General features: G+C 29.9%; 2 protein-coding genes across 7 annotated transcripts; both read left to right on the top strand.

The window, feature by feature from the left end:
* Positions 1 to 1,673, top strand: LOC114162648 (GATA transcription factor 21-like). The gene is made up of 3 exons (XM_028046605.2): positions 1 to 295; positions 482 to 865; positions 1,113 to 1,673. Exons 1-3 carry the CDS (start codon positions 83 to 85, stop codon positions 1,464 to 1,466), a joined length of 951 nt encoding a protein of 316 aa, XP_027902406.1. The 5' UTR covers positions 1 to 82; the 3' UTR covers positions 1,467 to 1,673.
* Positions 1,674 to 7,077: 5,404 nt separating this feature from the next.
* LOC114162359 (uncharacterized) lies at positions 7,078 to 10,613 on the top strand. Of its 6 annotated transcripts, none has more exons than XM_085667183.1 (12): positions 7,080 to 7,327; positions 7,411 to 7,458; positions 7,559 to 7,610; positions 7,692 to 7,765; positions 7,850 to 7,977; positions 8,145 to 8,264; positions 8,360 to 8,536; positions 8,637 to 8,927; positions 9,006 to 9,158; positions 9,296 to 9,421; positions 9,698 to 9,765; positions 10,196 to 10,613. In XM_085667183.1, exons 1-12 carry the CDS (start codon positions 7,303 to 7,305, stop codon positions 10,245 to 10,247), a joined length of 1,314 nt encoding a protein of 437 aa, XP_085523309.1. In that variant the 5' UTR covers positions 7,080 to 7,302; the 3' UTR covers positions 10,248 to 10,613. The 6 variants fall into 6 exon arrangements, with proteins under 6 accessions (XP_027902017.1, XP_085523308.1, XP_085523309.1 ...); XM_085667184.1 differs by having other exon boundaries at positions 8,145 to 8,271; positions 8,442 to 8,536; XM_028046216.2 differs by having other exon boundaries at positions 7,078 to 7,327; positions 7,692 to 7,977.
* The last annotated feature ends 52 nt before the right edge of the window (positions 10,614 to 10,665 follow it).

Here is a 10,665-nt window from a genome sequence, read left to right as displayed (position 1 = left end):
CAAAAGTTCGGCTTTGCAGTGCCTCTGATTTTTTCACGCTCTTCTTCTTTTCTTTTCTCTCTCTTTACTTGGTTTGTGTGCAATGCATGAACCAATGATACCAACTTATCGTTATTCAGTGGTGTCTTCTCCTATGTCTATAGATCTCAATGAAGATCAAGATCATACACACACTCTCTTCAGCACAATCCATCAAGCCTCTTCTTCATCTTCTTCTTTATCTACTTCTGTTCTCTTCAACCCAGATCAGGATCAAGGACGATTTTGCTACTGTGAATCAAAACACCTTCAAGAGGTATGAGTATGATACAACAAAAAGCTAGAATACGTTCTCTCTCTTGTGTATATATATATACACGCAACAAGCTTAATTTGTCTTATTTATAGTTATACATATAGATAGAGTATGAAAAGTGGAACATGATCATATTGATCATGATCTATATCTTTGATTTGATGAATTTAATCATGTGATCTATAGGCCCAGAAGATTGTCTGTTTCAGTGGATCATGGGATAATCCAGCAGAAAAGATTGAAAACGGAAGTGATCTCAAGCTTAGACTTTGGAAGAAAGAAGAGTGTGACGGTCTTCTAGGCGAAGACAGTTCAACTAACTGGATGCCTCCAAAGATGAGAATGGTGCGGAAAATTATGGTTTCAGATCAAACAGTTTCTCATATAGCAGACATCTCTAACTCTAAGCAGATCAAGGCTAAAGAGAAAAACCCAACACTGTCACAGCTGGTAACTGATGATAGTAACTATAACTCTTCTTCAAACAAGAACAGTGCCACTGCTAGGGTTTGTGTCGATTGCCACACCAGTAAGACCCCTCTCTGGAGGACTGGACCAACAGGCCCAAAGGTATATTATTTTCCCTTGAATCCACCCTCTAATTTTGTTTTCATGAAAAGCAATTAATCTACTCTAGGTTTTTATTTTAGTCTGTTCAATCATAAGTAATTAAGCTTTCTATGATCGATGTAGCACAAAGCAATCACAGAAACTCTTTAATTTGCTGAGAAACATGATAATGCAACTAGAATACTTTGAATTAAACAATCGATGTTAAAACTATTGATGTTGAAATTTCAATTGGGTGTTGTTGCAGTCACTTTGCAATGCTTGTGGAATTCGACAAAGGAAGGCAAGACGCGCCATTGCTGCTGCAGCTGCAACAACAACAGGAAATGGAACAAATAGGTCGGAGGCTAAGAAATCTGAAGCGAGGAAGGGGAAAAAATTGCGTAGCAAAGGGAAAAAGTCCAAAACTGGGGGTGCACCAGTACCATTGAAAAAGAAGCATAAACCTGCGAAGCATAGAAAGAAGTTCGGTGCTTTTGAGGATTTGTCAGTAAGATTCCAACAAGTTTTTCCTCAGGATGAGAAAGAAGCTGCAATCTTGCTCATGGCTTTATCTCATGGATTACTTCATGGCTTCCCCTCAGATCGCTACCTCTCTTAGAGTTACAAGACTGGTTTTTCGAAATCATAAGACCATAATTCTCAGTGTTGTGGTAAATTTAGTGAAGTTAGTACGGGAACTGATAATAGGGACAATAAAATAAAATCATGAGGTGTGGTTTTCTCAAGTTGGTTTTGAACATGAAGACAAAATACAAAATAATAATAGTGTAATATGCGTTTCAATAATTTGATGATTCCTTATGAACTCTTGCTCTTCGTGGATACTTTTAGTTTATATCTGTTCTGGTGAAGTTACTATATGAAGTGTGTGACTTAGATTTCAAGCTTAAAAGTTCCTTAGGGACTATACAAAGTAAAGGTGATTGTTATGGCAGGCTTCTGCAAAACAGAAATCAACAGAAATCGTTAAATTTATATTTCTTTAACTATCCTAACCTTATCTTCAAAGATTTCGATTTCATATTCACCACCGAACAGGTTTCTCAATGATGACAGTGAAAATTTATATTTGGGAACAGCTTTTTGTGTCCTATGAGACACCTTAAGAGGATTGTACTTCAGATTAAGACTTCTGTCTGCTGCGTTCAAAATTAATGTCAGTGTAGTCTTGACTTTAGATCAAAAAATAGTACTCACCTAAAAAAATTCTTTCAAATTAAACATTTTATTAAGCTCGAACACAAAAACACATCGTAGCGTGTTCGAGCTTCATAAATATAATGTATCACCTGAAACCTGATGAACCAACTGGATTCGGTGTTTCACATTGACAACATATATTATTCTTTTGAAAGTTCTGAAGTATGGATATTTTTCTAAGTCCGGTGGTTTTAACAAGTCTTGAAATTAATTATACATTACAATGTGTGGGAGAATGGAAATCAAATATTAAACCTTAATCCGTGTTTACGTTTTAAATGAAGCATATATTAAGTTATTAATTATATTTTCATTTATATAATATGAAAATAATAAAAAATATGAAATTTGAGAATTGAATTATAAACTTGGTTTGAAATGTTGGTCATGAAGATCATAAAGATCTATATACAGATCTATATGGTTGTTGTGATGATGTACAGCTTATACTACCAAAGTGCTATTTTCTTTCCAAATTAGTGAATGTAGTACATTTTAAATGTCAATGATTTAAGTAAGACAATTTAAGATGTTGTTATAATAAGTTATTGGGTTAAATATGTTTTTAGTGTTTCAAAAATTTGAAATTAGTTCATTTTCAAAACTTTTAATCAATTTAGTTCTTCATCTTTAAATATGCGTGAATTCAATCATCTTAACCAATTTTTGTTAAGTTTATGTAACGTTTCAAATACATTTCATAAAAGCATATGAATTATTTACACCGTTTGACACATTTTTACTTCATTGTTAATTCAAATATTATCATGAAATATGTTTAAAATGTCAAATAAACTGAACAAAATTTGGTAAGAAGGACTAAATCCACGTATTTCTAAAAATGAAGAACTAAATTGATATAAAATTTCGAAGAGGGACTGATTTCAAAATTCACTAAAACTTGAAGGAACAAAAATATATTTAACCCTGAGTTATTTATTAATATATTTTTAATGTTGAAAATATATATTATTTAAATATATTGTGTAGGAGTCAGAATTCATTAACTCAATTTGGATTCAACCAAATAAGCCAACTGCTTGAAAGCGCACACCGAGGTGAGTTGGTCCATGAAATGGACTCATTGTCTCCTCAATACTTGAAATATATAAAAAATAATTAGTTTTTATATACTTGAAAAAGAATATTGTACATGTAAAGTAAAAAGAGTGTAGTGTTAATGTTTTTTAAAGATTTTCTTATGTTTTCATTTTTAGAATTTTGTTTGCTAATTTTCCCCACACGAAAAAAATATATTAACATATTTGTGTTAATATTTTATATTTGTGTTTTAACCAATTTTAAAATCATAAACATTATTAATTTATTAGAGTTGATTTTTGAAATTTGACAACAATCACTGATTTTTAAATTAATTTTTAATTAAAATGAATTAGTATCAGTTGAAATTATGTTAATCTATTCTTATTTTATAATTTTGTTGATTTAGTATCAGTTCATTAATTTAATTTTTGTAAGTAGAACTTATGACTGTTATTTTAAAAAAAAAATGTCTCTTATATTATCTTTAAGAAAAAGTTAAATACAAACAAAAATTTTACTGGTGAATAAAAAAAGTGAATAAAAAAATGTAAATGAAAGATATGAATATTAATTGTGAAATGATTATACAAAACTTATATGTAAAAAAATGAAAGATAAAAATTGTGAATAAGAAAATTTTCTATATTTAAATTTGAGTCTTTAAATCAAAATTAATTTATTATTCATATTCGTTGTTAAAAAAGTATGAATTTATAACACATAAAATAGAATTATTTAACCAAAATTATATAAATAATAAAATAATATTTTTAACATAGTTTAAATTAAATAAATATAAATACTAAAAATAGATAAGTTAGTAATAAGATTAACTCTCATTTATTTTTAATACTTATTTCACTTAACATCAATTAAATCGAAACTAATTTGATATTAGTACAAATACTTTTATTTATTAAAGATTTTAAATTAATTAGCGTGAACTTAAAATTGATAAAGTCAATTTAAATAAATTTTATAACATTAATTCGCTAACATGATAGTAATACAACAAGTATTTTTATTTGTTACTAACTTACTAACATTATAGTTAAGGGTTTGAGCACTTGAATAAGATTTGATGATGTTAAGTATAGTCTTGTGCTAATATACCATAGTTTAGTAACTTGAGTTCATGTTAAATATAATCTTGTATTAATATATTATAGATTAATAATGTATATAAACGATATTATTATAGTCCTTTAAGACTGTACTAATATATTATACATTAAACTAATTAAAATATTTTATTTTAACAGTATTATGTTATAAAAGTAGAAAATTATAATAATTAATTAGGAACTAATATAAAAGTAGAAAATTATAATAATTAATTAGGAACTAATATAAAAATTGATTTGTTCGGAGGTCAAAACTTTAGTAGCGACCAATTCAGTAAATAATTCTTCTGATAACCAAACTAAATTTAGAAATCAATAATTTTAATAACTCTTTACATTTATTTTTCTTTTCTTACATTAATATATTTTCGTGTCATATCCTTTTTTAAGACAATTATGGGATTCATTTTACTCCACACTCCTACCTTATTTACATTAATTAAATTATGTGTCTAAGAATTATAATTATTTTAATTTGAAATATTCTTTTTTGGTGTGAATTATATTAATAAATACTTTTTAATTCTTAGCATTAAATCAACTATAATTAATAATAAGATTTATTATAATTAATAATAAAAAATATTAAAAAAACTTAGAAAAATTCAAGAATTTAAAGCTAATTAAGAATTATTTTTGAAGAAACATGCAGAGCCATTAAAAACATATTTTAGTATTAATATTTTCATTTTTAGCATTAAAGTAAATATAGTTAATGATAATGACGGAAAAAACCACTTAAAAATGCTATAGATTTAAGAGTAATATATATACATATCTGACAACTAAAATAAATCATATTATAATTGTAGGTATTCATAGGCAACTTGAAAAGAATAATTAGATGTCATAAAATTTTGCTAATTAGAAGATTTAGTATTTAAAAGTGTTATAAGGAACCTACATGGATTTTTTTTACACATATTCTTATTCCACTTTAAATAGGTTTAAATAGGTTTTAGGGTGTTATTTCACTTTTAAGTAACTTACACACCATATTTATGACAAGGTTAAATATATTTTTTTCCCTCAAATTTCGGTGAATTTTGGAATAAGTTCTCCTTCAAAATTTTACATCAATTTAGTCCTTTGATTTTAGGAATACGTGAATTTAATCATTCTTTCCAAATTTCGTTAAGTTTATTTGACATTTTAAACGTATTTTATGATAATATTTGAGTTAACATTGAAGCAAAAATGTGTCAAACGATGTAATCCATTCAAATACTATCCTGAAATGCGCTTGAAACGTCAGATAAACTTAACAAAATTTGGTTAAAAGAATTAAATTCATGCATTTTTTAAAGATGAAGGACTAAATTGATCAAAAATTTTGAAGAGAGACTAATTTCAAATTTCAGTTAAACTTGAAAGATAAAAACATATTTAAAACTTTGATTTTAGTAGTGAGATTTTATGACTAACTTATATATTTTTATAAGTTTTTATTTGTAACTTCACATTTTACATCATAATATTTTTGCTTAAGTTTAATGCTTATCAACATGATCCTCTTAATTTGAGATTCTATGATTCTGCATCTTTAGAGTTTGGATTGACATTATTTTTGTCCTCTTTTTGGATTGTGCATCCTCTTAACCTAAGTTAAGAGTTAATTCGGTTCACTTATTATTCAGATTGGGTTCATATTAGTTTTTATATTTCTATTTTGGTATCGTGACCAAGCAAACAATCTGATCATTTTTATAAATTATATATCATTATCAATACTATACTAAATACAGTTAAAGAACAAAATATGTTGAAATCTCAAATATCATAAAAAAGTATGGGTTAAATTACTATTTTGATTTCTCTATTTGTCAAGAAATATTAGTTTGGTTCTCAAATTTCTTTTTGTCTTCATTTGGTCCTCATTTTTTTAAAAATGATTCAATTTAGTCCTTACCATTAGTTTGACCAAACAAATTAAAAAAATTCAAAAAAACCAAAAGTTGATACGTGGTTTTGACTTTAACACCGTCTAGTCAAAATTAACGGCAACAACCAAATTGAATCATTGTTAAGAAAATGAGGACCAAATTGAGATAACAAAAAATTTGAGAACCAAATTGATATTACTTGACAAATAGAGAGACCAAAAGAATAATTTAACATAGAAAATATAACTCCGTATCAAAAGAATATATATATATATATATATATATATATATATATATATATATATATATATATATATATTATCAATCAGATCCAAAAACAATTTTAGTGTTAGAAGTTATTCCAACCTTAAAAGTTTCTAGAACATTTTGGAACCCCTGTCGGAGAGGCTAGTCTTTTTTTTATTGCTTCAAAATTCAACTTACGCTACTTTTCTATTCAAAATATGATGATTTTTCCATTAGAATGTAAGGGCAAAAATGTCATGGTCAATTTTCTCAAGAATCTAAGTCAAAGTTTAATTCGATAAATTGAAATTTAATCAATCAAGTAATTGATTTTATAATTTTGTACCACAGATTAAAAGGAGAAGCAATACTTGGTTAAAAAAGGACTCTGTGTTTGTTTGATTTTCAGCTTCAAATCCTTTCTAGGATTTCTAGGTGATACACTCCGAAACATTTATATCATGACAGTGATACACTCTGAAACACTCTTTTCGAACACAATTTTATCTTTATAAAACCATGACTCTATTAGATAAATGGGTGTCATTCCTTTATCAGTGTAACAGTATTTCAACAATCCAATTCATGTCTCAATTTGAATAGTAAGAGGAAAGTAGTGATGATGGCAAGTGCTTACAAGTTAATAAATGAGACAAAATGGGATTTTTTTCTATCAGGCTTTTATGGCTAATAACTATTTCTGAGGTTGCAAGGACCACACAACCTGGTTTCATTGGATTCTAACCATATCCATTCTTTCAAAACCCATCCATGTTTCCATCACTTAATCAACACAGTCAATGAACACAATGCTTTTCTTCAGCACTCAACCTAGATCAGAGTCTAGAGTTGAGGACAGTAACTAGTGTCAACCTAATCTCTCTCTTGTTTTGTTAACTTATTAAGTTACTGTATTTTTAGAATTCTTCTTCCTGCAATGCCAGGAACCATCATGGTTTCAGGTACTAACTTTCATTTAGAGTACTGAATCCCAGAATCCCAGATGATTTTTTTTTTCTCTCTCACTTCTCTATTCATTTTACAGTACTGGAATTCATGGATCTTCCATTATCTTCTCCAACATCCATAAGGGGTATGTTCTTGCTTTTGAATTTTTGTAGCTATCTCAATTCTCTCCCCTTAAGCACATTCTTAAGGCCAATTATAACAAGTTCAGTGGTGAATGCATGCAGCTTCCTTGGGGAGAATAGAGTACCAAGTGAATGACAAGGAAAACTTATCTTTGTGAGATTGTATACCTTGTTTATGTGATATGTGGTCATAACAATTTCTAGGTTATAATCTGTTCTGTTGTATATTGTTCAGCCCCATAACTAGCATCCGTGATGATTTGATTTTCAAAATTCAGGATGCTGAGGGGAATGAAATATCACGTACAGGTTGTTTTTCAGTACACATCCTATTTGAACTGGCCTTTTCAAAATCAGACACAGTAACTTCATTAACTAATGAACAAATGGCAGGTATTCAAATAAAGTTGATTTTAGAAAAAGGTGTTTTGGAAGACAAGTTTCCACTTGGTGGTGGCCATCTGCGTTTGAAATTGCAAGTCATCCTTAGTGATGAAGAGCGCGATAGAATTCGTTCATTGGTACCGATTCATTTTTCTCATGCAGTTTGTAATGAATGCACTCATGCTTAAGAACTTTCTTCAGCATTTGATATGTGCCTCAATTAGCATTGATTTGAATGCTATTAACTTGTAGAGACAGCATTTTGAGGTTGTGCTATTGACTTCTGACATATTTACTTTTGCAGAGACAATCTGCATTAAAGAAAAAACATGATGAGCTTCTTAGTGGTGGCCGAAGAGGAGCAGAAAGCGAAAGCAGAGCTGTTCTTGGCAATGCTGAATTACCCTTCCGCAGAAATGATGAGGTCTCAGGTTTGATATTACTCAGCTGATTAAAGAAGCAATGAAAACTTAAAGCAGAAACACAGTAATAAGAACATTAATGAGTAAAAATCTACAGAAACTGAATAGTTATGATGAATCACATCCTACATTCCCTCAAAGGCTCTTTCCTGATGTTTTAAGTGCTCCATCTTCTCAAGAATCACCAAAGAAACACCTTCAACAAGAAGCTGGTTCCCGTGATGAGAAGGAATCTGATACTAGGACTCAGCTTGAACACAAACAGCTAAAACCAGTTAAGGATGAACTGATTTGCTTCAGTCTATTTTTAGACCAACAAGGAGACATTGGAAAATATAGTGTTGTTTGTTTAATGGTCATTTTACATGTTTTAGAACATTGCAGATGAATATAAGGAGTCCTCATCCACAAAACCTGTGTCACAACAAAAGGGTAAGAAGCCTGCTTATCAGTCACCATCTGAGAAACATCCTCAAAGAGCTACTGGTTCAGAAGAAATTGCAGTTTTTTTTGGGACAGAAAAAAATGATGCTCCGGCTAGTAATGTGGTACAGCCAAATGAAGAGGAAGGTGGCCCTCAACATTCTGAGAAGAGAGCCTCACTGGGGAGAATTCCAAGTAATGTGAGGAAGATGATAAGTGCCTTTGAAGGTGGATCTGCTCAGGTATAGTAAAGTATCATCAGCATATTATTGAAAACTCTTCAACAAATGAAGTTCAACATGGAACTTGTCTTAAAACAGGATAAGAGATCTCAGATTAAACCACCTCCAACAAAACAGCAACAAAGTTCAAATGAAAGAAGATATTCTTCTAAGACTCAGCATTTGGAGAAAGATAAGTCAGAGAAGACAGAACCAGCAGACTTGCATGAAAGGGTGAAAAGTTCATCCCTGGTAAGAGACTTGAAACCTTACAAGATGCAACTCTACCTCATCCTCAAGTGGATTTCAATTAGATTAATAGATTTTCTTCTTACTATTTTTGTGAAATTGAATCAATTATTATATTTTATTTACTTATTTTGTAACAGAATGAAGCACATGTTGGAACTGGAACTGAGGGGAGCAAGCATGAACGGAAAGTGGAAACTAAAGATTCAAAGCCCAAGACCTCTGATAACAATGGAGATGAAAATTCTGGAGGTCCATTTAATCAGGTTATTATCTACTTTCAGTTTAAGAGAATCTTTGTTGTCTAGCATGAAAATTTTAATTTTAGACCTTGGAAGTGGTACGCCAGGTAAATTATCACTATTTCTATATATGCATCACTGCCCCCAAGTAAGCATTGAGTTTCAATAAACAATGTTGCATTTATCTATCTTGTGTTTCAATAGGTGTTAAGTCTTAAACATAATTTAGAACAGGTTGTTCTTTCTCCTCTATTTTACAATATGCTTATATGTCCTTGTCCACACATCTTCACTTTTCAGGTAGTAAAAGTTGCAATCATTGTAGGATTTGGATTACTTGTTCTCCTAACCAGAAAAAGAAGAAAGAGGTATGAAAATTATGCGATTTCCTAGTTATATTTCTTTTACTTTGATCCTGTTAATTATATCATGTCATGAATCAAATACACTTGGAAACTGAAACAATGTAAACCTATTTGCTGGTACAGTTTATGGATTTTGTTAATGAAATCATTCTTCATAACATATTACTGTGGTCTGGAGCAACTTTCTGTGACAGTTGTTTCTGCAGCATGATCCAAATTGTTCTGCTTCTTCCTTTTGTATGTTGGCAAATTCTAATAGAAACTAAGTAAGAACTATGGACTTAGATTTACAACATCCTACAGAGCTAGATTTAGAAAATCTTAGCAAGAATGATTCATCTTGCAGAAAGATGTGTAGACTGAGTATTTGTAAGAAACTATTGTCCATAATTCACTAAGAACTTCTAAGTGCCTCTATCTCTGTATTATGTAGTAATGAAGAGAGGCAAAGGGATGTATTTAACTTTCTGAATTTACCAGAATGAAGAAGAAGAATGCGTGAGAATCAGTTCAACAAATCTCAATTCTCAAATTCTTCATGTGTTGATGCATGCACAAGCATCCACAGGCTGCAATCAAGTCAACAACGTTGAACATCTTTCCTGGGCCAAAACTATGGCAATGCTGACACAGTTGCATCCTTATCAGCAACTAAATCTGTTAAGAAAATGCAGCATAAACATTGATATTCAGTTTCGTTGAGTTAAGGAAAGTTTGATTCATTTTCCACACGGATGAAAATAACTTTGTTCTTTTATTGCTTCAATGTACAATAAATTGGATTAAATCTGTAAAGTTTTGTGTGTTAAGGATGGATGACAGCAACTAATTAACCTATGAGTTTTGTCTTAGCCCAATTTGTCAATTTATGAATTTCATAACATAGCATATTGATACGTTGAC

This window comes from Vigna unguiculata, chromosome 9 (genome assembly GCF_037176805.1).
Source record: "Vigna unguiculata cultivar grain cowpea cultivar isolate G323 ecotype 2 chromosome 9, ASM3717680v1, whole genome shotgun sequence".
Lineage (NCBI taxonomy): Eukaryota > Viridiplantae > Streptophyta > Magnoliopsida > Fabales > Fabaceae > Vigna > Vigna unguiculata.
The sequence above is the reverse complement of the archived record's forward strand: the minus strand, read 5'-3'. Positions and strand labels throughout refer to the sequence as shown.